The sequence below is a fragment of the Papio anubis genome, chromosome 8 (genome assembly GCF_008728515.1).
Source record: "Papio anubis isolate 15944 chromosome 8, Panubis1.0, whole genome shotgun sequence".
In the NCBI taxonomy this organism is placed as follows: domain Eukaryota; kingdom Metazoa; phylum Chordata; class Mammalia; order Primates; family Cercopithecidae; genus Papio; species Papio anubis.
The window spans coordinates 94754105-94781917 of record NC_044983.1 but is presented as its reverse complement, the minus strand read 5'-3'; the positions used below and the strand labels follow the sequence as shown (position 1 = coordinate 94781917).

Genomic DNA, 27813 nt, shown 5'->3' with positions numbered 1-27813 from the left:
ACATTCAAGTTATATATAGATCATCACATTAATGCACTGAGACCATTAAAATTCCTTTATCCTGGCCTCAATTCCAAAACAAATCACACAGACAACAACAAAAAATTTGAAAAGGGTAGTAAATGAGCTAAAGCACTTCCAGATAGCATATCATGAGATCTTAGAGAAGCAGTAAGAATTTTTAAGTTGCGAGAGGCAGTTTTTTGCTTATAGCTGCAACAGGCTATCACTGGTTTCCAATATTTTATACTCAGAATTAAGATTCATTAAGAAGAACAAATTATTCAAAGTGTGACTGTAAAGTAATAAAGCTGATTTTTATGTAGAATTAAGAAATTGGTGGAAATATTTTATGTTCGCCTTTCAATAGCACCCTTCCCACTCTTTGGCTTTTATCATCATTTATAAGGAGTCGGAGAGAAACTAAATATAATCTAGGGAGCTTATAAAAATACAAATTAAAAAAACTTTGGTTAATCATATTGCTACTAGAATTTGAATGCTCACATCTATGATTTTTTGGAAAGAGAAAGGAGAAAAAAGGTCAGAAGGAAAAGTAGAAGTCATTTTCTTCATCCTAAACTAAAAATCTTATTAAATGTCCATTTACCACATACTAGGGCTCTGCAGTAAGGGCTTAAAAATATGACACAATCCCTGCCCTATGAGAGCTTACAATGTGAAGATAAGATACAAACTTAATTAAATACTATGATTATCATTTGGTTTGACAAATACTGCACTATAAAATTCTGGTAACACAGATGGCTGGCAAGATGGCCAAATAGGAACAACTCAGGTCTGCAGCTCCCAGTGAGATCAATGCAGAAGGTGGGTGACTTCTGCATTTCTGAGATACCCAGCTCATCTCACTGGGACTGGTTAGACAGTGGGTGCAGCCCAGGGAGGGTGAGCCAAACCAAGGTGGGGCATCGCCTCACCCAGGAAGCGCAAGGGGTCAGGGAACGCCCTCCCCTAGCCAAGGGAAGCCATGAGGGACTGTGCCATGAGGAATGGTGCACTCCAGCCCAGATACTATGCTTTTCCCAGGGTCTTCACAACCTGCAGACCAGGTGATTCCCTCGGGGGCCTATGCCAACAAGGTCCTGGGTCTCAAGTACAAAACTGGGTGGTCATTTGGGCAGACACTCAGCTAGCTGCAGGAGTATTTCTTCATACCCCCAGTGGCGCCTGGAATGCCAGCGAGACAGAACCATTGACTGAAGCCAGGGAGCCAAGTGGTCTTACTCAGCAGATCCCACCCCCACGGAGCCCAACAAGCTGAGATCCACTAGCTTGAAATTCTCACTGCCAACACAGCAGTCTGAAGTCAACCTGGGACTCTGGAGCTTGGTCGGGGGAGGGCGTCCACCATTACTGAGGCTTGAATAGGCGATTTTCCCCTCACAGTGTAAACAAAGCCACCACCGGGAAGTTTGAACTGGGCAGAGCCCACTGCAGCACCACAAAGCCACTGTGGCCAGACTGCCTCTCTAGATTCCTCCTCTCTGGGCAGAGCATCTCTGAAAGAAAGGCGGCAGCCCCAGTCAGGGACTCACAGATAAAACTCCCATCTCCCCAGGACAGAGCACCTGGGGGAAGGGGCGGCTGTGGGCACAGCTTCAGCAGGCTTAAATATTCCTGCCTGCCAGCTCTAAAGAGAGCAGTGGATCTCCCAGAACAGTGGTTGAGCTCTGCTAATGGACAGACTGTCTCCTCAAGTGGGTCCCTGACCCCTGTGCTTCCTAACTGGGAGATACCTCCTAGCAGGGGTTGACAGACACCACATACAGGAGAGCTCCAGCTGGCATCTGGCGGGTGCCCTTCTGTGATGAAGCTTCCAGAGGAAGGAACAGGCAGCAATCTTTGCTGTTCTGCAGCCTGTGCTGGTAATACCCAGGCAAAGAGGTTCTGGAGTGGACCTCCAGAAAACTCCAGCAGACCTGCAGCAGAGGAGCCTGACTGTTAGCAGGAAAGCTATCAAACAGAAAGGAATAGCATCAACATCAACAAAAAGGACATCGACACAGAAGCCCCATCTAAAGGTCACCAACATCAAAGACCAAAGGTAGATAAATCCATGAAGACTGTGGAAAAACCAGCGCAAAAAGGCTGTAAATTACAAAAACCAGAATGCCTCTCCTCCTCCAAAGAATCACAAATCCTTGCAGCACGGAAACAAAACTGGATGGAGAATGAGTCTGATGAATTGATAGAAGTAGGCTCCAGAAGGTGGGTAATAACAAACTCCTCCGAGCTAAAGGAGCATGATCTAACCAAATGCAAGGAAGCTAAGAACCTGGAAAAAACTTTAGAGGAATTGCTAACTAGAATATCCAGTTTAGAGAAGAACATAAATGACCTGATGGAGATAAAAAACACAGCACGAGAACTTTGAGAACCACACACAAGTGTCAACAGCCAAATCAATCAAGCGGAAGAAAGGATAGCAGACTGAAGATCAAGTTAATGAAATAAAGTGTGAAGACAAAATTAGAGAAAAAAGAATGAAAAGGAACGAACAAAGCCTCCACAAAATATGGGACTATGTGGAAAGACCAAACCTACGTTTGATTGGTGTACCTGAAAGTGATTCGGAGAATGGAATCAAGTTGGAAAATATTCTTCAGGATATTATCCAGGAGAACTTTCTCAACCTAGCAAGACAAGCTAATGTTCAAATGCAGGAAATACAGAGAACATCACAAAGATACTCCTTGAGAAGAGCAACCCTGAGACACAAAATCATCAGACTCACCATGGTTGAAATGAAGGAAAAAATATTAAGGGCAGCCAGAGAGAAAGTTCGGGTTACCCAAAAAGGGAAACTCGTCAAACTAACAGTGGATCTCTTGGCAGAAACCGTACAAGCCAGAAGAGAGTGGGGGCCAATATTCCATATTCTTAAAGAAAAGAATTTTCAACCCAAAATTTCATATACAGCCAAATTAAACTTCATAAGCGAAGGAGAAATAAAATCCTTTACAGACAAGCAAACACTGAGAAATTCTGCCACGACCAGGCCTGACTTAAAAGAGCTTCTGAAGGAAGCATGAAATATGAAAAGGAAAAACCAGTACCAGACACTGCAAAAACATACCAAATTGTAAAGGCCATTGACACTATGAAGAAACTGCATCAACTAATGGGCAAAATAACCAACTAGCGTCATGATAACAGGATGAAATTCACACATAACCATATTAACCTTAAATGTAAATGGGCTAAATGCCCCAATTAAAAGACACAGACTGGCAAATTGCACAAAGAGTCAAGACCCATCAGTGTGCTGTATTCAGGGGACCCAACTCATGTGCAAAGACACGCATAAGCTCAAAAAAAGGGATGGAGAAAGGTCTACCAAGCAAAGGAAAAGGAAAAAAAAAAAGCAGGAGTTGCAATCCTAGTCTCCAATAAAACAGAATTTAAACCAACAAAGATCAAAAAGACAAAGAAGTGCATTACATAATGAGAAAGAGATCAAAGCAACAAGAGCTAACTATCCTAAATATATATGCACCCAATACAGGAGCACCCAGATTCATAAAGCAAGTTCTTAGAGACCTACAAAGAAACTTAGACTTCCACACAATAATAGTGGGAGACTTGAGCACCCCATTGTTAATATCAGACAAATCAATGAGACAGAAAATTAACAAGGATATTCAGGACTTGAACTCAAGCTCTTCACCAAGCAGACCTAATAGACATCTACAGAACTCTCCACCCCAAATCAATAGAATATACATTCTTCTCAGCACCACATCGCACTTATTCTAAAACTGACCACATAATTGGGAGTAAAACACTCCTCAGCAAATGCAAAAGGATGGAAATCATAACAGTCTCTCAGACCACACTGCAATAAAATTAGAACTAAAGATTAAGAAAGTCACTCAAAACTGCACAACTATATGGAAACTGAATAACCTGCTCCTGAATGACTACTAGGTAAATAATAAAATTAAGGCAGAAGTAAATAAGTTCTTTGAAACCAGTGAGAACTAAGACACAATGTACCAGAATCTCTGGGACACATTTAAAGCTGTGTGTAGAGGGAAATTTATAGCACTAAATGCCCACAGGAGAAAGGAGAAAAGACAGCAAATCGACACCCTAACATCACAATTAAAAGAACTAGAGAAGCAAGAGCAAACAAATTCAAAAGCTAGCAGAAGACAAGAAATAACTAAGAAAGAAGAATCAAATAGACACAATAAAAAACGATACAGGGGAGATCACCAGTGATCCCACAGAAATACAAACTACCATCAGAGAATACTATAGATACCTCTATGCAAATAAACTAGAAAATCTAGAAGAAATGGACAAATTCCTGGACACATACACCTTCCCAAGACTAAACCAGGAAGAAGTCAAATCCCTGAATAGACCAATAACAAGTTCTGAATTGAGGCAGTAATTAATAGCCTACCAACCCAAAAACACCCAGGACCATATTGAGTCACAGCTGAATTCTACCCGAGGTACAAAGAGGAGCTGGTACTATTCCTTCTAAAACTATTCCAAACAATATAAAAAGATGGATTCCTTCCTAACTCACTTTATGAGGCCAGCATCATTCTGATATCAAACCCTGCAGAAATACAACAAAAAAAGAAAATTTCAGGACAATATACCTGAAGAACATCAATGCAAAAATCCTCAATATAAAACACTGGCAAACCAAATCCAGCTGCAAATCAAAAAGCTTATCCACCATGATCAAGTTGGCTTCACCCCTGGGATGCAAGGTGGTTCAACATATGCAAATCAATAACACAAAAACAGAATCAATGACAAAAACCACATGATTATCTCAATAAGTGCAGCAAAGTACTTCAACAAAATTCAACACCCCTTCATGCTAAAAACTCTCAATAAAGTAGGTATTGATGAGACGTATCTCAAAATAATAAGAGGTATTTATGACAAACCCACAGCCAACATCATACTAGAAGGAAAAAAGCTGGAAGCATTCCCTTTGAAAACCAATAAGACAAGAATGCCATCTCTCACCACTCCTATTCAACATAGTATTGGAAGTTCTGGCCAGGGCAATCAGGCATGAGAAAGAAATAAAGGGTATTCATACAGGAAGACAAGAAGTCAAATTGTCTCTGTCTGCAGATGACATGATTGTATATTTAGAAAACCCCACCATCTTAGCCAAATATCTCCTTAAGCTGATAAGCAACTTCAACAAAGTCTCAGGATACAAAATCAATGTGCAAAAATCACAAGCATTCCTATACACCAATAATAAACAAACAGAGAGCCAAATCATGAGTGAATTCCCATTCACAATTGATACTAAGAGAATAAAATACCTAGGAATCCAACTTACTAGGGATGTGAAGGACCTCTTCAAGGAGAACTACAAACCACTGCTCAACGAAATAAGAGAGGACACATACAAATGGAAAAACATTCCATACTCACGGATAGGAAGAATACATATCATGAAAATGGTCATACTGTCCAAAGTGATTTATACATTCAATGCTATCCCCATCAAGCTACCACTGACTTTCTTCACAGAATTATTAAAAAAAAAAACTACTTTAAATTTCATATGGACTGAAAAAGAGCCTGCATTGCCAAGACAATCCTAAGCAAAAAGAACAAAGCTGGAGGCATCACGCTACCTGACTTCAAACTATACGACAAGGCTACAGTAACCAAAACAGCATGGTACTGGTACCAAAACTGATATGTAGACCAATGGAACAGAATAGAGGCCTCAGAAATAATACCACACATCTACAACCATCTGACCATTGAGAAACCTGACAAAAATAAACAATGGAGAAAGGATTCTCTATTTAATAAACAGTATTGGGAAAACTGGCTAGCCATTTGCAAAAAACTGAAACTGGACCCTTCTTTACACCTTTTACAAAAATTAACTCAAGATGGATTAAAAACTTAAATGTAAGACTTAAAACCATAAACACCCTAGAAGAAAATGTAGACAATACCATTCAGGACATAGACATGGGCAAAGACTTCATAACTAAAACACCAAAAGCAATGGCAACAAAAACCGAAATTGAGAAATGGGATCTAATTAAACTAAAGAGCTTCTGCACAGCAAAAGAAACTATCATCAGAGGGAACAGGCAGCACGCAGAATGGGAGAAATTTTTTGCAATCTATCCATCTGACAAAGGGCTAATATCCAGAATCTGCAAAGAACTTAAACACATTTACAAGAAAAAAACAAACAACTCCATCAAAAAGTGGGCAAAGGATATGAACAGACACTTCTCAAAAGAAGACACTTACGTGGCCTACAAACATATGAATAAAAGCTCATCATCACTGATCATTACAGAAATGCAAATCAAAACCACAATGAGATACCATCTCATGCTGGTTAGAATGGTGATTATTAAAAAGTCAGGAAACAACAGACGCTGGAAAGGATGCAGAGAATAGGAACGCTTTTACACCATTGATAGGAGTGTAAAATACTTCAACCGTTGTGGAAGACAGTGTGGCGATTCCTCAAGGATCTAGAACCAGAAATACCATTTGATCCAGCAGTCCCATTACCGGATATATACCTAAAGGATTATAAATCATTCTAGTATAAAGACACACGTACACATACGTTTATTGCAACACTGTTCACAATAGCAAAGACTTGGAACCAACCCAAATGCCCATCAATGATAGACTGGATTAAGAAAATGTGGCACATATACACCATGGAATACTATGCAGCCATAAAAAGAGATGAGTTCATGTCCTTTGCAGGGACATGGATGAAGCTGGAAACCATCATTCTCAGCAAACTAACACAAGAACAGAAAACCAAACACCACACGTTCTCACTTGTAAGTGGGAGTTGAACAACGAGAACACATGGACATAGGGAGGGGAACATCACACACCAGCCCCTGTCACAGGGTAGGGGCTAGGGGAAGGATAACATTTTCAGAAATACCTAATGTAGATGACAGGTTGATGGGTGCAGCAAACCACCATGGCATGTGTATAATTATGTAACAAACCTGTATGTTCTGCACAGGTATCCCAGAACTTAAATTATAATAATAAATAAATAAATAATTCTGGTAACACAGGAAGACTGAATTAATTCACTCAAATATTGGCAGGAAAGACTCCACAAAGGAGGTAACATGGAGCTTGTTTGAGAAAGAATTCTTAAAGACAGACGACTAGCAGACAGAAAGAAGATGCACAAAGGCATAGATTCACAAAGTGAATTGTAAGTAGTTTAGTGTGAGTGAAGCAGACCACACAAAAAATGCAACTGGTATACCAGAGGTAAGGCCGGAAAGAAAGACAAGGTAAGGCCTAGTTGTGAAGGGTCTTAAATATCTTGCAAAGAAACATGAAGTTCATCCTGAAGGTACCAAGAGATAGTGAAAACTGTTAAGCAATTCAGTGTAATAAAATTTGAGTTTTAGAAGTGAAAGTTCTTTTCATTTTTAACAATTTTTTAAATTTTTCAATAGCTTCAGGGATACAATTGGTTTTTGGTTACAGAGACAAATGGCATAGTGGTGAAATCTGAAATTTTACTGCACCTGTCACGCAAGTATTCCCCCAACCCACCTTTTTAGTCTCTAATGTCCATTATGCCACTCTGTATGCCTTTGCGTACCCATAGCTTAGCTCATACTTATAAGTGAGAACATACAGTATTTGGTTTTCCATTCCTGAGTTATGAAGTGAAAATTCTTATATTAACACAAAGAATATATAATTGGAAGAAGAGAGTGAAAATAGAGACCAACTAGGAGTTGTTTTGCTCATACTCAAAACTCTTCTCATCTTATTTGATTCCTGATACAAGAACTGTAAGTTGAATCTATTATGACTCCAGTATGTAGTCTGGAACTTAAATAAATCCACTAAATATGTTTATTTGATCTGCATTTAATTGTTTTCCTCTAAGTGGAGAGCGGAAAAAGAAAATTATGATCCTTGGTTATTTTGTGGGGGTCTTTGCAATCCAAAGAAAAATCCTAGGCCTAAAAATTTCATTATTTTTTGGTGATTTAATCTGACATATATAACTGCAATCATTTAAAAAATCCACTAAGTATATAATTGTACATATACATATTTACCGAATGTATAATTTAAATTTCTTCAAACTTGTTTCAGGCTGGGCATTGTGGCTCACGCCTGTAATCCCAGAGGGATTAAAGACCACATCCCTCCAGCCCCAGTACTCACAGCCTTGTCACCTAATTCTGAATTAGACACCCCAGTACTGATTCCTTCATGCCATTTATATTGTTTACATCAGCCACCAGGAGAAACTCAAAATTCTAACAATACCCCTCATCACTCAGATTCTCATCACTAGACAGACCTGTGCAATCCCCATCTGACCTCATCTCTCACTCCACACACCACAATCTCCTCCATTCTGCCCTCTAGGACTCATGATATGTCATCAGCAAAATCTTCATCTTCCTAAAACTCTCTTCTGAATCTGAGGCCCTAAGGACCCTCAGAGTGGCTGATTCACTGTTTAGAAAAGAGCTATCACACTGTGGACACAGTAATGGACTTTCCTACAACAAGAAATGAATTCTGAGTCACTGAAATTTCCGTGGTAGTTTTTTAGAGCCATCGTTTAACACTGACCTATTAGAGGAATCTGAAAAAGTTGATCATTTCCACGTCCTTAAAACACAGTCTTCACTTCTTTCTGAACACTGCCATCTCTATGTTCCCATTCTACCTCAGTTGTAGCTCTTTCTCAGTTTTCTAGCTAATTCTTCATTCTACAGACCACTAAATGCTGAAACGTCCAAGCGTTCAGTACTTGGGTCATTTCTCTTCTCTACAAACACTTCCGTCTTAGAGGATCTCACTCAATGTCATGGCTTTAAGTATCCTCTATGAGGATTCTATTTCCAGGGAATTGTCTGGATCTATCCTATAAGCTCCAGACTATTTATCCAACTGCCTACTGAACATCTCCATTTGGATAGTTAATAGGAATTTCAAATTTAACATAGCCAAAGGAAATCTCTTGAGTCTCTTTCTCAAAAGTCCCTATATTCTTCACCTTTTAGTCTTCCAAGTTTCAATAAATAGCAAATCTACCTTTCTGGCTGCAAAAACAAAGAAACAAAACCATGACCCTTCTCTGTTACACCATACATCCTGAAAATTACTATAATCTGATTGGCTCTATCTCAAAATAGATCCTGAATTTGACCTTGCATCCTCTAGAATGCCTACCTGGCAAAGTTACCATGATTACAGGTATACACACACTATGGCCAAGAGCCATATGGCACCTGGCTTATCTCCTTCTACGCTTTTCTCCCTACAGTCTATTCTCAGTACAGCATCAAGATTATGGTAAAATAGCCAAAAAAGGTTATATCATGCCTCCACTCAAAACTCATCACCTTTCTCTCAATCCCCCATTTCCTCATTTCTTTAGCAGATCACAAAAAGATTTTTAAAATTTCAGCAGCATAGCAGGAATAAAGTCAAACAGATGCCGACTTGTGAATCTTATCACATTGTATTCTTATATTCTGTTGATGTGGCCTGGAAAACACTTGGAAATGAGATAAAGGAAAATGCTGGCCTCTTCCAAGACTTATGAGCTATGGAAAAGTTGCTTAGTTCAATTCAATAAGTATAATCGAGTGCCTACTTGTGCTAGGTCATGGAGAAACAAAGAGACTGGGGTCACACCTCTGAGGAGCTCTTATTATAAAGAGAGAAATAGACGGCTAACAAAAAATGTTATCATAATGTAGAAAGTACAATAATTGTAGAAGCATTGATGGCCTCTCACTTTATTCTAAACCACATATGTATGACTATGAAAAAGACACTATTATCATTCATGATCCTAAAAATGATTCGGGAATCTCTCAAAAGAAATAAACATAAATTTACATATACCTTTTTTAAAGGGTAAGAAAGAAAGTCAATTTTTAGTTTCAGAAATAACCTAAATCTGTACTTTCTTCTTTGTTTCCTTGGCTACCAATTTGTTGAAAATCTTCATCACTATAAAGATTTACTCACAGTTCTGAAATGGGTCTTCCTCCTTTAGTTCCATCCTACAAACAATTCTCAGCTGTAGGATACTACTTAAGAATGAATCTCAGGTAGAAAGTCAAAGTTCTCTATCTGGCTTTCAAAGCTCTGTATAAGCTGGTCTTGTCTCTCTGAATCTCTGTTCGACTTTATTTTCCACTATTTCAACTAAAGATTCTTTACTCCAATCAGTGTCTTCTCTCTGCTGTTCCCATCCAAATGAAAGCATCTTCTCGATTGTTACACCTGTCTAAGACCTATCTTAAGGTCTTCTCAATGAAAACTTTTCTAATTCCTAAAATCTATAGTAATGATTCCTTCCACTCAGTTTTCCTCAGTTCTCTAAAGTCTACTATGCTGTACATTACTTTTCTTTCTCCAGATAGAACCTAAAGTTCATCATAACAAAAGCCATGTCATACATTACTTGCAATTTCCCAACCCACTTAGCACAGAATGGAGAACACTGACTAGAGGTAAAATTTTATCTTAATATCCCGTGTTGTACTTGGACTATTCTTAAAATAATTCAACATTTTAAAATATATCTAAATTTCTGATGTAGTAGGAATACCCTGGAAGATTATGCAAACCATGTGAAATTGTGTCATGAGCTGCTAACTCCTTCTGAGTATCTGACAAATATCTGTGAGGAACCAGAACAGATAAGAAAAGTTATAGGACATCAACTTAAATCAATTAAAGAACAGGGGTTTAAAAGACTAAGGAATGAGAGTTTTACATCTCTAAAAATAACAGAGAAAGGAAAAGTTTAATTCATTCATGCAACAATTAATTAATACATATTTGCTCAATACCACAATGGCTGTTAGACTCTGGGAATACAAAAATGAACAAGTCATATATGGCCATTGAGATATATTCCAGAGAAGGAGAGAATTTTAAAAACAAACAAACAAAAATAAAAACAAAAAAAATAAGAACAGGATACATGATAAGTGTTCTAAGGACAGAAAGGGGTGTTAAAGAATCCTGGGTGACTGGCACATACCTCTTTTACGGAATACAGAGGTTTCTTTATTGATAATCTAAACTAAGACCTGCAGTATGAAAAGTGTATAGCAGCCAGGCATGGTGGCTCACGTCTGTAATTCATGCACTTTGGGAGGCTGAGTTGAGTGGATTACAAGGTCAGGAGTTCGATACCAGCCTGGTCAATATGGTAAAACCCCGTCTCTACTAAAAATATAAAAATTAGCATGGCGTGCGCCTGTAGTCCCAGCTACTCGGGAGGCTGAGGCAGGAGAATCGCTTGAACCGGGGAGGCGGGAGGTTGCAATGAGACAAGATCATGCCACTACACTCCAGCCTGGGTGACAGAGCAAAAGTCTGTCAGGGAAGGGAAGGGAAGGGAGGGGAGGGAAGGGAAGGGAAGGGAAGGGAGAGAATGAAGTATATAAGAAAATGAAACAGGATCCATGTAAGGAAAAATGACAAAGATGCCATGGGAGAACCTGATGGAGGTTAGATAAGATCCAACTGTGTAGAACATGGTAAGAAGTCTGAGTTGTATCTTAAGTGCAATAGGAAGCAATTACTGTGATTAATCAGGGAGAGACATGATCTAACTTAGGTTTTTAATAAGATGACTCTTGCTGCCATGTGGACAATGAACTGAGGTAACTGAGATCAGAGGATAAGATAATACCAAATGCCACCAGGAAGGCTAGTTAGCATATCCTTACATTACTCTGTACAAAAAAATGATGTGGCTCCATTTGTTATGGCATACGAACAGACAAAAAGATTCAAGATACAACTTGGAAGTGGAATGGACAGGAAAGGGAGACACTAAGGATGAATCCTAGGTCTCAGCCTTGAGCATCATGGTGAATGAAGGTTGGAGGAGAGGTACACAGTTATATAAATGTAGGAAGGCAGATAAAACAAGACATGTTAGGCTTGAGCATCCCATAAAATACCTAAGCAGAGATGTGTAGGCAGTTGGATATGAGGCACCTTTAAAAAAGAGGAAAAAAAATAAGACTGGTATAACAAAGCAGGTCAGTTAGACAGTTAGCCTAAAAAAGAAGGCAGATCATCAGTGTGAAATAAATTTCATTATGTAGGCATCTGTACTGATATACTGAGGTTTAAGCCAACTTGCAGATGATTAAGATCCAAAGGAAAAAAGAAAGAATAAAATTTTACCACAAGGCTAGAAACTGTTAGTCAAAATACGCTTCACCATGCTTGAAGTCTACAGCTTTTCCTTTAAAATTCAAACATCAAAAATGTGATCTTTGGCTTCTGAATTGTGTTTTATCATAGTAAAGAAATTTCATATATCTTACTTTACTTGAGGTATTGCTGGGTATACTTATCATCATTTTATAAATGAAAAAAACAAAACCGTGTGATGTTAGCTTAACATGGGGTAGAGTAAGATAAAAATTTAGGTGTTTTGGTCCCTAAGCTACTAGTTTATCTACTATACCTTCCTAATTCTTGATTTACATTTTATACTCATCATTATTTTTGGCAACTGTATTTGGCAATAAAAATTTAAATATATTGAAGAGAAAGTGACCTTTACATAGTACTATTTTTAAAATTTCTAAAAGTTAAATAATATTCAAAACTTTAAGAAACTTGCCACAGAATTGCAATAATGCATGTGACTTTTCATCAAAATAAAAACTACATTCAATAGTATCACTCTTGAAAGCCCCTTGGGAAATAATGGCTTTTGGATTCTGCAAGTCAGCGTGACATGGCATACAAAATTGCATCTCATGCTGAGCCAACCAGGAAAATATATGTCATCACTATGTGACATTCAGAATTTCATCTGGAAACTATAATCTTGTTCTGACTGCTAAAAGGGGGTGAAAAGACTGTTAAAAAATTTTTTGGTTGAATTTTTGCTGAATTCTTGCCAGTTTGTATAAAAACTAGAATAACTTACACTTATTTCCAAAGAACTCTATATTTGAAAAACATTCACTTATTAACACTGCAAATGTTCTCAAAGAACTTTAAAATTAAGTGACATTATAGTTCAAATCACATATTATGATAATTCAAATTAATGGCTCTTTGGGAAAAAATCTTTATAATGAAACAGATGAAGTTTAAAAATGAATAAATTGTGCTAGGCAAAACTGCATTGTTCAAAACTGCACACAACAAAAACATATTGTAATTCCTTTCCCTCAGTTGAATAAACTCTATGTTTAAAAAAATTAAAACGAAGCCTGTTGTAAAGTCTGCAATCTGTCTTATGCGTCTTATGTCTCTTCCTTCCAGATTTTTCTCCCTGTTCCCTAGTTCATGTGGCTAATACCTTCATAATCAATTTACCATCTTCCTATCAAAACAGTAATGTGTTTTAAACCTGCTGTGACTAATTGCAAAATAAAAAATTAGTATGTACAAACTGGAATAGCTGGAGTTATCCTCATGAGCCATGTTTCTGCTATTCTTGCATTTTTTCTGGCATTATATCTCATGCCCCAGAACACAGGTGTGAAAACATGACCCAACCTGCGCTGCTGCTGGGCCAATCGTTGTACCTAACCTTCCTGACCATAGTGACTGTCCAAGATGTTGGCACATGATTTAAGACAGTCAAGCAAAATCCTCTTCGATTACATTTTTTTATTTTATTTATTTATTTTTTTTGGAGACACAGTCTTGCTCTGTCACCCAGGCTGGAGTGCAATGACGCAATCTCAGCTCACTACAACCTCTGCCTCCCGGGTTTGAGCGATTCTCCCACTTCAGCCTCCTGATTAGCTGAGACTACAGGCATGTGCCACCACACCCGGCTAATTTTTGTATTTTTAGTAGAGATGGGGTTTCACCATGTTGCCCAGGCTGATCTCGAACTCCTGGCCTCAGGTGATCTGCCCACCTTGACCTCCCAAAGTGCTTCAATTACATTTTCAATAGGCATTGGATAAGACCTGTTTCTCTTTGCTCATAGGGAATTAAGTATGTGAGTTCAGAGGTACCCCAGCCATGTACAAAACTATGTCAAGAAATCTATGTTCAGTAAGAGAAAGTTAAACCAACACGAAAAGATGGTGTGCTGATAACGTGGAATCTCTGGTTCTAAGTCATTCCAAAGAAAAGATCCATCTTTGCCTTTACCATTCTGGTTACGGGATTCAATAAATAGCCTGCCACAACCGGTTTTTAAATTGAAAATCATTTGAATATAGTTTATGTCTCTCACAATTGAAGAGTCCTTTCTAATTTAGGAATGTTTATTTGCTAGTAAAGAAATCACCTATCAATTTGGGGAAAACCAGGCAATAGGTTAGTAGTTGTATGTGCCCTGCCCTAGCAACATCATTACATAGCCTGCATAGGTCCCAAAATGCTTTAAGCATATCATGAGACTTGTTTCCCTCCTTTCTCAGGCTTACTTCTTCAAGAGCTGTTCAACTTCATTGGCTTCCTAACTCACCTGACTTTCAGTACCTCTATTAGCATATTCACTGGTCATTATCCCACTGATTCTCTGCCTAAGCCAGCAGATTTGGAGATGCTATTGATATTTTTTTTTTAACTCCTAGATCAGAGGGAGTAAAGATTTCTTTCACTATCTCAGCCAATACCTTTCTTAGTTTAAATTGGCTCCTTGGAAACTGCAGGACGGTGCTCTGGTGGCCTTGGACTACCCACTTCTCTTCCTTTTTTCACTTGTAGTTCTTAAGAATATTGTACAACGCAACATCTTAAGATAGGAAGGGACTGACCAAAAGAGCTCAAGTTCTGTTCCAGTCCAGACTAGAAACAGTACACTGTAATGCTTTAGCCAGCAAGTCATATCACCATGGAATATAAAACCCAAAGACAGATGTCTTCCAGGGACCCTCAGATGTAGTGCGGCATGCACAGATGAGACACCATTTAACCTGAGCAGCTTTCCGGAGTCTGGGGGAACCAAATCACACTGAATCCTAGGCTTCTATTGTCCCTTGATAGCTATCTGTGAGTACAGCCATAAATCTGCTTAATGTAACTCACTGCATATGAGTGTGTTCTGTCTCACTGGACAAGTTGGTAACCACTGCACAGTGAATCTGCTCCACAGGATAATCATATCCGAACCTTACATGAGAGGCTTTCTCTAGGTAATGCTAAACTTTCAAATAATAACATTCCAACACAAGAGTGTTCTCCAAAAAATGTGGTGCACAAAACTACAAGAACACCCATAGGGTGTTCCTGGCCTAAGTCCAGGAGTTTGAGACTAGCCTGGCCAACATGAGAATATCTACTTATATTTACTTTCATCTAAAAATGAGAAACACATATAGTTACTTATTTATTCAGTTATTTATTTATTTAGAGCTGGAGTCTCGCTCTGTAGCCCAGGCTGGAGTGCAATAGCACGATATCGGCTCACTGCAACCTCCACCTCCTGGGTTCAAGCAATTCTCCTGCCTCAGCCTCCTGAGTAGCTGGGACTGCAGGCACACATCACCACACCCAGCTAATTTTTGTGTTTTTAGTAGAGATGGGCCATGTTGGCCAGGCTGGTCTCAAACTTCTGACCTCAAGTGATCTGCCCACTTGGCCTCCCAAAGTGCTGGGATTACAGGTGTGAGCCACTGTGCCCAGCCATAGTTTATTAATATTTAATACAGTAGACTATCATTGGAGTCCTTCCTCATGTCAGAAGGCCACAGATAACACTATGTTAAGTATACAAAGGAACAGGAACACTCAACAACAAGAAAGAATTGCCAAGGATTCTTCAATCCTTCACTTGTTTTCAGTTAATTGTGGCATATTACAATTTACCATGCATAGTTAATCAGGTTTTGGAATTTTATTATTTATTTTAACTGAATTAATACTCATAATCTGTATACACACTTTAAAAATATTCCTGTAAAACACACTCAAAAATATGGATTAAAAACAAAACTAATTTATTTGAATAAAAAAGGCAATATCCCATTAAATTGAAATAACTCATTATATAAGGAAGATGAAAATTTACTGGCCTTATGTCAGCAAACCTTTGCAAAATAGATGGGACTGAAAAATAAGTATCTTGAGTACAGTCAATGATGCCCTTTTCATCTCTTCAATATGATGTATCTCAGTGAGGCAGCTTTCCAATTATGTCAGCCATTAAAACCAACAATTGGAATAAACTTAATTAAAAATTAAACTTATAAGTTGCTATCAAAACAAAGTATTAAACAAATATTTAAAAAGTAATACCATGCAGGCTGGGTACAATGGCTCACGCCTGTAATACTAGCACTTTGGGAGGCCGAGACAGACGGATCACTTGAGGTCAGGAGTTCGAGACCAGTCTGGCCAACATGGTGAAACTTTGTCTCTACTAAAAAACACAAAGATTAGCCGGGTGTGTGGTGGGCACCTGTAATCCCAGCTACTTGGGAGGCTGAGGCAGGAGGATTGCTTGAACCCAGAAGGCGGAGGTTGTAGTGAGCTGAGATTGAGCACTGCACTCCAGCCTGGGTGACAGAGCGAGACTCCGCCTCAAAAAAAAAAAAAGTAATACCATGCAATATTACACCCACTGAAACATTATTGATGTATTAAAATTCTATCTGAATAGTATAATTTAAATATTAAAATTAAAATAATCTTACATGCTTTATTACATTAAATAGTGATACATATATTTAACGTATAAATCAATAACTACTATGGATGCTTGCTCAAAAAATTACTGATAGGAGTGCACTAAGAAAAACAACTGAAGACTACAATTTTAAGGTTAACTATTTTTAAATAGTTTATATTTTCTGTATTTGTTCTAATTTATTCCTTCTTAGTATTCAGTAATGCTTTTAAAGAAATGTTAGTCTGCCTCGGCTGTGCTGAAGGAAACCAAGAAACCATGTTCTGGGGTGGGGGTGGGGGTTCTTATTTCCCCCTCCCTCTTTTCGTTGTTTTGTTCCAGGTTTGGGCCAGCATATTCAAAAGGGAAGGGAGTGAGGCAGTGCTAACAGTAATGGAAGTCAAATAACTCCAATAGGGTATGGAAGTACAAGTAATTTTTCAACATTAATTTACCTTCCAAACCTTTCTCTTCTGAGAAAATTTAATGAAGTCTATGCTCTACCTTCAAAGTAAAAATAGAAAGCAAAACTTGAACACATTAGAAGAAACCATACACAAATAAATCTGCTTTACAATCCCAGAGAAATAAAAAGTGAGCCAAAGAGGTAAGGACCAAGAATTTAAAAAAAATTAAATATGGAATAATTGCTAGTCTCTCAAGAAAAGGACCCAACAAGATAGGACATTATATGTATGTTAATAAAGTACAGCACATTTAAAAATAAAAATAAATAAACCCAGTCTGCTTAACAAACTGAACACTTTGTTGGAATTAATCATCAAATACCAATGATAAAATACTCCACAGGGCACACATGGAGACATACTAAATAAAGTGTAATTACATCTCCTTACGAGCTAATGATTCATTTCAGGAGTTTTCACATGAACACTAGCAATGTGAGAAATTCAAATATGTGGTAAATGTCAACTTAGTAATACATTTGATAGATATGGCTATAAAAGATTGCCGAGACTCCGTCTCAAAAAAAAAAAAAAGATTGCCATCAGATGACTGAGGGATGCTTCATGTTTATGAAAGTGATAGCTATCATCAGAGACACTTTATATTTATCACCTTCATAAACTACTACCTTCATAAAACATGAAATATTCAAAAAATCAAAGAGTTAAGGAAATGAAGTATATGGCTACAATCATCTACAGTATGGGTAACATATCAAATAATCATCTAGCATCTGTTGAAGTCCTTTAGAAAATTAATCTTAGAAATATTGTCTAATTATAAATTATGCTGATTGCCTAGAATAGTGCAGAAACAACTTATAAAATAATTTGAACTTTGTGTATCATTTTAAGCTCTGCAGACTGCTAATACTTTTTCCCTTGAATTTAGATTTAGAAATAAAAATAATTTTTCTTACAATGTACAAAACAACTCAGTAAACATATATTTTCATTAAATTCTCTGATTACTTTCTGAATTACATTTTCAAGTTATTTTACTTTAGATGTACTTCATTAGATATACTTTATTTTCAACCTTTTTCTGTTCTAAAATAGTAAAATTTTGTAAAACCATCTTTTATCCCTGATAAAATCAATTTTATATTATACAATAATGTCTACCTTCATGCTTTAATATTTTCAAATGACATTTGTAAAGAAAAAATAAAATTTTAGGGCCCTCTAACCACCTGAATGAACTCCTCTTCTCAGCCAGGGCATTCCAAAGTTAACCTGAAAAACTGGTTCCCTGTATGAGAAAAATAGGAGGCTTGTCTTGAGAAAATTATACATTTTTCGATCTCTTAGATTCTCTAAAAGTGCAAAAAAAAAAAAAATACTTGTCCCACATAAGTACTTGTTTGTGGAAAGAAAAATAACTAAATTAATCTATAATGATATATAGTCTTATCTTCTTATCTCTGTCCTAAAGAATAAATGATTTTTCCTAAATGGTTAAGTCTCACATCTGTGCAGGGTTTTAGATCTTGCTTACCTGTGATCTCACTGTATAAATTATCCTCAGTCTTTGTGGTATCTCCAATTTTGTCTCCTTGTCTCTTTATATCTCTATTGCTATATACATACCCCAAGTGACTATATAGTCAAATTTCTTGAATGACTGGTGTACATAGGTTGTCCCTCCTTCAATTCACATCCGTTCCTTAACAACTAAAAGGCCTTAACAACTAAAGGCCATCCAACTGGCCACAGACTAACAGCCTATTTGTCAGCCTCATTGTTCTTGATGACTCTACAGCATATCATGCACATCCACCTTCTTCTTGAAACTCTTTGGAATTGTGTCGCACATATACATGTAGCTTTGTTGCCTACTTCTCATATAGTGATGCTTCTGAACTCTCTCCATTGGCTCCTTCTCCTTACTCTTCCATTAAAGAGTTCCTTTGAATGTAATTTTGCACTCTCTTCCCATCCTGCTCTGTAGGGTCTCCTGAGAAATCTCAACCACTCTGTGGCTTCTACTATGATCCATATGTTGATGACTCCCAAGTCTATATCTCTTAGTGTGAAATATCTAAGCAACACTAAAAACATTTTTTTAACCAGCTTTGTCTTGTGATATGCATACTAAAGGAAAATATTTTTATTCTCTATTTTTTTTCCAAAATTCAGCTTTTGATTTTCCATTTTAAGTTACTACGGTAGAAGCAGCTAAATAATCTCTACTATCCACTCTTCCTTTCTTTCTTAGTTAGAAAACACAAGTTGTAGCCAGGTACATGGCTTTAAAGAATACACACTACATTTGCAAGACCTTTTATGCAGCTAGATAGGACCATGTAACTAGCTTCTAGCCAAGAGTATATAAACAAAATGGGGTGTGCAACTTCTGGGTAGTGCTTAATGATGTAGAAAATAGCTTTTTCTTTCACTGTACTCATTTCTGCTCACTGAAATGCAGACTTGATTAACTGCTGAAGCCACCATCATGAACCATGAGGCAAGCCTGGCAATGAAGGTCACTCAAAGTAGAATAAAAAGCTTCCTGATATTGAAAGATTATAATAGCTTTAGGATGCCTGCTTAAACTTTCTAATGAGAGACAAAATTGGATCTTGTTTAAAGCACCGTTATTTAGAGTAGTCTGATATTTTCAGCCAAACTTAAGCCTAAACAAGATAACTGTATTATTAAACTTTGGCATAAATTTAAAATATTACATCTTGAAATGAGGTCAGCAAAAAAATGTAATTAGAAATATTCTACTCAGGCCAAGCGCATTGGCTCACGCCTGTAATCTCAGCACTTTGGAAGGCCAAGGCAGGCAGATCACAAGGTCAAGAGACCGAGACCATCCTGGCCAACATGGTGAAACCCCGTCTCTACTAAAAATACAATAATTAGCTGGAAGTGATGCTAGCATGTCTCTCTCTTAATAACCTCTCAAGAAGAGGCTGAAGATGGGAGAATCGTTTGAACCTGGAGGAGTCTGGAGTTACAGTGAGCAAAGATCCATACTACTACATATATGCCTAGGCCGACAAACAAGACATCCATCTCAAAAAGAAAAAGAAAAGACAGATAGACAGACAGACAGACAGACAAAAAGAAAAACAGGGAAGGAAGGAAGGAAGGAAGGAAGGAAGGAAGGAAGGAAGGAAGGAAGGAAGGAAGGAAGGAAGGAAGGAAGGAAGGAAGGAAGGAAAAATATGCTACTCAATAACCAAAGATCATACTCCAAAGACAGGTTCTTTAAAAACAAATAACAATAATCTAAAGCCTTTTATTATCTATAATATAAACAATTTACTTTTTAAGATTTCAAGATTTTTCATATTTACTTCTCTTGAAGACCTAGGCATAAGAGATAGATTTTCCATATGCTTGATAAAAATTGAAACATCTGAAGGATCATATATATATTTTTTATTTTGGTAGAAGCCTCAGCATTCTGGAATATATTTAAGGCTATATCAAGGCCAAGAAGTATATACCAACAGTAGTGTTTCACTTTTGAGTCTCATCCAGGAACTTAACTGTGCACCAGTGAGTGGCACTCAAATAAAGAAAGGTGGAACTATCAATGCCATTATGAAACACGATCATAAAAGGTGTTTCCCAGTAGTATCCATCTTGGTAACTCTGATGCAAAATCTTTCACTATCTTAGTGCTACGGGACAGGGCTGCAAATTTAGAGTAATTCCTTAGCAAAAAAATAAAAAGGGTACTGAAGTTGGCTGGCTATATATTAGGTATTAGAGATGAAACAGTAGATGACAAAATTTGCATAGACCTGATTTGCAGGACTGCCTATGCCATGAAAGAAAGAAAGAAGGAAATATTCAGAGCGAAAGAAGGAAATAATCATGAAGTGCCTATACTCTGGCAATTTCAATTTTTAAAAAGTCTCATTAAATATCTTTTTAACCTTGGATAAGTTGCTTTATCTCTTCCTATACTCTGGCAATTTCAGTTTTTAAAAAGTCTCATTAAATATCTTTTTAACCTTGAATAAGTTTCTTGACCTCTTTGTGACTCAATAGTCTTACTTATAAAATGAAAGGGTTACAGTATATCATTTATTCCTATATAGATATAGATATAGATACATAGATAATTCCAAATCATTTATCCACAGATATCCACATGGCTCACTTCCTCGCCTGTTTCAAGTATCTGGTCAAATGTGAACTTTCAGTGAGCCCTACCTTCACAACCATAATTAATTATCATCCCATGGTTCAATAAGGCTCTGTACATTTATTTTCCTTTATTCTCTTTGTGCTTCATTTTGGCATGTTTCCATCGCGTCTTCAAGTTAATTAATCTCTTTTTCTTGCAATATCTACTACTCTACATCTAATTCCACTAAATTTTTATTTCAGATATTTTGTTTTTCATCTCTAGAATTGAGTTTGGTTCTTTATTTTCCATTTCTCTCCTCAATGTATGCAACTTCTTGTAAATATCTGAACATAGTTATGATACCTGTTTTAACATATAGGTATTTAATATACCTGCTAATTCTATCATCTGTGTCATTTCTCAGCCTATTTCTATTGGCTAGTTTCTCTCCTGTTGGTAGTTCTCACTCCTTTGCACCTCTAGTAATTTTTTTATTGAATATTTGGCACTGTTATATTTAAGTTGTATGTCTCCATCTTATTGTATTCCTTTTAATGATGTTGGGCTACAACAGTATTGTATTCCTTTTAATAGTAACAGTTACTTGCTATTTTGTTTCCTTCAGAGGCTGATTTACAAGTTTGTTTAAGGTGAGTCTAGGGTAGTCTTTATAAATAGTTTAGCCCCACAGCTAAGGCCTAGCCCTTCTGGTCTCTACTGAATGTCCTAAATAACCAATGAGAATGGTATGCAATGGACAGTAGGAACTTCAATGCCTTCTGCCCTGTGTAAGGGTGGGAATCATTAAGATCACAGCTCCAAGGTTATTCTTTGCCAAACCCTGTGAGGTCTCATCGCCCCAGGGGCTCTTTTTCTGCATAACTTTCTCCATCTCTGGAATTTTATTCTATAATTTCTAGTCATTTCTGCCTCCCTAAACTTCAGTTCCTGTCTCTAAACTCAGAAAGACTGCTGAGCTCAGTTTAAGATGTCCTATTCTACTCTGTATTCTGAAACGTGCCTTGAGGCAGAAAGCTAGGGAAATCCTAGGGCTCACCTTTGTTTCCTTTCTATGAGGAATCACACTCCTGCACTGCCTGTTATCCAATGTCCAGAAACTGGGGAATTTTACCCATATATTTTATCCAGTTTGTTAGTTGTTTACAGCAGGAATATAAATCTAAACCCTGTTAGTCTATCATGGCCAGAAGCTAAAGTTCTATACTTTGAATTTATAGCATTATCTACCAAATCTACAACATTATCACACGTCTTCATTTATTATTATCTTAGCAATAGTCAAGGTGTCTTAAATTTAAAAGGCTTCTATTATTTTAACTCTGTACTTACTACGTTGACATGAGAAGTAATATATAAACATGTAAGATAAAATGGGTTATATCTTTTAAGTATCATTTATGGAGTATTCTGCTTTTTAAGTTTTCATCTCCATTCCAGAAATCTTCATGAATAATTCCAAATTAAGGTTTATAACATTTCAAAACCTAGGGTAAACAAATGTCATAGCTTTTAGGGGTTTCGTTGTTTTGAAGAATATACAGATTCTCTGGAAGATTATTTAGAATTTTGTGAAAATCGATTATCTTCATGTGGAGCAGCAAGTCTTTATTCTGGCTTAGTCCACCCTATGTGACTATATCATTGAAATAGTGGCATTCTGTTGTTAACACATCCCCAGCCCTAAACATATGTCCCCCTGCAGCTAGCCACTTAACATTGGCTGAATTTGGAAGAGGAAAAGGTCTGCTTCTAACTGAATAATTAAAAAGCAAAATCAAACCCAGTGCAGTATCAGCAGGTCTTGTTATTCATGTGTCAAAATCACCATATAACTTGTTGGGGATGAACTTAAAATCAACATTGGACCATAGGTTGTGATGATATAAATTTAAAAAATAATTTTAATGAGAACTCAGAAATAAAATTAACATTTCTCCACTGTAATATGTAGTTAAAAAATAAATTGTGTATTTTACAACAATGTGATTATACCTAATGCTACTGATTTATACCTAATGCTACTGAAAATGGCTTAGTTAAAAAACAAACAAAAACCAACAACCAAAAAAGGTAGGCAGATGTGCAAAAGACTATGAATACCTTAACAAACTCGTTACAATTTATGAAGCAATATAAATAATAATTAAAACAGTGATTGATAACTACATTTAGATGTATGTACATACTCTAAGAAATCATAAAATATATTTTTAATCTAAAAAAGAAGATTGTATCCTTTAATTAAAAATAAAGTGTTAAAACATAATTCTAAGTAAAGAAAATGTTTAGCAAAGAGTATTATCAAGAAAAGAGAGAGTACCACTGCCAAATTCACCAGAGAATTAAAAATAGTGGGCACCCAAGGGGGAAGAAATAGAATTCATAAACAATAAATGTTATATTCAACTCAAGGCCTTTTACCTTTGGTGACTGCTCACAGTCACCAAACAGGGCAATCACAAGCATTAGCTGGATGCTTATTAATTTTTATGCAAGCTTGAGTGAGAATATACATTTGGTGAAATAATAATGTCCTTATCTATAAGAAAAATACCTATAGGATATCTGATGGTTCTAAAGATGGGGGAACACCAAAGACATAAAATGCAATTATCCTTAATTCTAAAGAAAAGAACCATAGTTCATATTAATAATTTAAAATAAAAAACAATGTGTTATGTTTTCATATTTTATAAATAATGATGAGAAATTACGTTTTTAGCTTTTGTTATTTATTTTCCCTCATTACAAATTAATTTCTTATAAAAACATAAAGTATAATAAAGAAGGCAAAATAATTATCAGATCAACTGGTATCATTTATGAATTGATATGTGATTGGTATGAGTTTACATATAAACTTTTCCACGCATATACAGATGCATTTCAAAATCTGTGATCACATACTTTATATTTGCATAGAAGATCTAGCAGAGAATATGAGAGAAAGGGGAAGAAAGATGATTAAGGTGTACTGTGGTTTTCAAGAATTCACTTGAAGGAACATACTATTGAGAGACAATTCTCCATGGGTCTCTTAAGTAGAGGTAGTGATTGTCTTTGTCCCCTACTGTGTTTTAAAGGATATTTGTATAGCGAATAGCCTCAGAAGACAGAAATATGATCCTGCTTCTGAGCAAAGGGCAAGTGTGCTTACACCCTCGCAAAGGAGACACAGCGCCTCCCTCTGGAGGAAAGGGCAGGCACGCTTTCTATCCATTATAAAAGGTTCAGGTTCCCTAAATTCAGAATTCCTGGCCCCTTTCATGTCACCTTATGGAAACTGGGCTCAGGGCACTAACACAAGAAAATGCTAATACTGTGATTATTGCTAACGTTGTGGATAATAAAGTTCTTTGTCTCCAGCTGAGGAGTCTCATGTCTTTGGCCAGCATCCATGAAATTGTGGATGCTAACTTGCTAGCTTAGAAGTGGAGTAAAATCATAGTCCCTTTACAGTACTTGACACATACCTGTTACCGTTTTTGTTTTTATAGGGCTGCTGGCATATTCAGAGGCCTGATATGATTGCTGCTTTGCCAAGGGTGCACTTCCAATAGACACCTCATCCTCTTTCCTTCTACAAACTGGCATAACAAGAGGAATAGCTACCACAGGCTGCTGGAAAGAGCCAAAATGAAAAACTTCTTAGTTTTTAGTTTTTAACTATTTCTTAAGCAGTAAAGGTTAAACATGGCAATACTGAGGACAGTACTTCACAAGTTGGGGCTGAGACTTCATTATTTTAAATCAATTAATCTCTCCCTCCTTCATCTGTCCCTGCACCCCGACTTTTCTCTCTCTTTCTCTCACACACACACACACAGAGCAATGCTTATCCACTTAAATTTTAGATTAAAATTCTGAGTGAAAACCAAAGAGCCTGTAAGTACCCAGAAAACTTAAGTTTTAGTAAGAAGTATTAAAATAATATGGAAAGAGCAAGATAAAATTTAAATTCACTTTGAAAATTATGTTCTCAAAAAAATGGAAAAGTATCCTTATAAAGTTATCCTTATAAAATGGCATTTTTAGAAACATACTTTTACAAACTGATTGTGTACATGTTAATATGGATACTCCAACTTTTTTGAAGAATACTGAAAATCTCTATATTTTGTCTGACAAAAGATATCCATAGCATATTCAGAAAGCAGAGAAAAATATCTACTTAGAGAAAGCTGGAAAATATTATGAACCTCTATTGAATGCATGCGGGCTGAGCTGGACAGTAAAGCAGCTGTTTCATCTTTATTCACTGAAATAAAGTCTGATGTTACTGCTGATGATGCCCAATACAATTTTGTCATATTATTGGCAAAAAAAAAAAAGGCACTTTTAAGTTTGCCATAGGATCAAAGATCAATGTTGAAGTGGGTGGAAAACAATCATCAAATGTTGGGTTTTAGCCACAGTTTGAGAAGGAAATTGTAGCTTGGGAAACAACAGATGATAACTGTAACACAGTTGTATCAGATGGTAAATCTGGCGGTGGTTGGTCAGGCTGCAGTGTAGTCTAAGGTTATCTTCAATACTACAACCAAAGTTTTATAGATCCAACCTTAAGCCTCACCCAACTTAAAATATTCAATATAATTTACATTATGAAAAAGTATTTCAATGAAAACTTGTTTATTATATAACTATGTAATAAAATCAATCATGTTCTGAAACATGGAAAAGGGCATATTATTTTACAAGTTGCTAGTCACACTGAGTAAAAAAAAAAACGAAAAGAAATTAGAGGCCAGGTGCAGTGGCTCACGCCTATAATCCCAGCACTTGGGAGGCCAAGGCGGGCGGATCACGAGGTCAGGAGATCGAGACCATCCTGGTCAACACGGTGAAATCCCATCTCTACTGAAAATACAAAAAATTAGCCGGGCGTGGTGGCAGGCGCCTGTAGTACCAGCTACTTGGGAGGCTGAGGCAGGAGAATGGCGTGAACCCGGGAAGCAGAGCTTGCAGTGAGCCGAGATCACGCCACTGCACTACAGCCTGGGCAACAAGAGTGAGACTCCATCTCAAAAAAAAAAAAAAAAAAAAAAAACATCGAAAATGAGAAAAGGAAAAGATTAAATAAATTATCGGAAGCATCATAACATAGAGTACCTGCTTTTATATTTGGTATTTAGTCAAACTGATAATACACAAATCTAAATTGGAAATCATTTTTAAGATCTAGATGAGAAATGCTCCACATATTGTTAAGTCTTGATGCATTTAAATTTCCTCATCTAAAAAATAAGAGGGGGTGGAGATGGTTACTGGAAAACCTCTTTATACTCTAATATTTAGTGACTCCATAATCCCTTGAATTTCTGCCCATTTATATTTGGAATACAATCCAAACTCTAAAAAGTTATAACCAAGTTCAGGATTAAAATTAATATACAGCTGGCCCTTGAATACATAAGTTTGAACCACATAAGTTCACTTAGTTCACTTACATGTGGATTTTTTTCCACCTCTGCCACTTCTGAGACAAGACGAACCCATCCTCTTCCTCCTCCTCAGCCTACTATTCAACATGAAGACCTTCAGGAATGATCTACTTTCGTCCTATATAGTATTTTGTCTTCCTTATGGTTTTCTTAATAACATTTTCTTTTCTCTAGTTTACTTTATTGTAACAATACCACATATAATGCATATAATATACAAAATATATGTTAATTAACTATTTATGTTATCGTTAAGGCCTCTGATCAACAGTAGGCTATTAGTTAAGTTTGGGGGAACTCAAAAGGTATACATGAGTTTTTGACCAAGCAGGGAGTTGGTGTCCCTAGCCCTCATGTTGTTTGTTTCTAGGGTCAACCATAGAATGAGTAACTAGAGGAAATTTATGTGCTATACAGTGTAAATTCAAGCACAATAGCCGAAAGATGCAACTAATAAAAGCACAAAGTTAAAAATCCATGTAAAATTTTATAGATCCAGTTCATGGTACTGGTAATACTAAACAACAAACAAAAAATACCTTTGGGTAGCTAAAACTCTGGGTGTATTTTTTTTTTCTTTTTGAGACAGAGTCTCACTCTGTCACCCAGGCTGGAGTGCAGTGGTGCAATCTTGGTTCACTGCAACCTCTGCCCTCCGGGTTCAAGCGATTCTCCTGCCTCAGCCTCCTGAGTAGCTGGGATTACAGGCGCCTGCCACCGTGCCCAGCTAATTTTTGTATTTTTATTAGGGATAGGGTTTCACCATCTTGGCCAGGCTGATCTTGAACTCCTGACCTCATGATCCACCCGCCTTGGCTTCCCAAAGTGCTGGGATTACAAGTGTGAGCCACTGTGCCCAGCCAACTCTGAGTGTATTTTCACCCAGGCAAGAATTAAAAGGCCAAACAAAACTACTTTCTAACACAAGAGTAAGGCTCTTGTATGCCCTGTACACAGCTGTATACAAAATACTTACATTTGTTGAATGACTGCTAATAAAGATGCTGCATGTCAGGCATTAAGTGATACCAAATAAGGAGTAAGACCAGTGATTTCCTCCACTATTCTAGAAATACGGCTACCTTGGTCAAAAACATCGAAATAAGCAGTATTTATTTTTAACAACCTCCTATTACCCTGCTTACATTCTTTTTCCTT

At 37.0% G+C, this 27813-nt stretch overlaps 1 protein-coding gene across 1 annotated transcript in view; it reads right to left on the bottom strand.

Annotated features, from left to right (window-relative positions):
- Positions 1-27813, bottom strand: part of VPS13B (vacuolar protein sorting 13 homolog B) — an 876795-nt gene that overhangs the window by 495375 nt on the left and 353607 nt on the right. The window contains exon 21 of the mRNA XM_031669315.1: positions 24685-24832. Within this exon, the coding sequence (XP_031525175.1) occupies positions 24685-24832 (148 nt within the window). The remainder of the gene's footprint in view (positions 1-24684; positions 24833-27813) is intronic.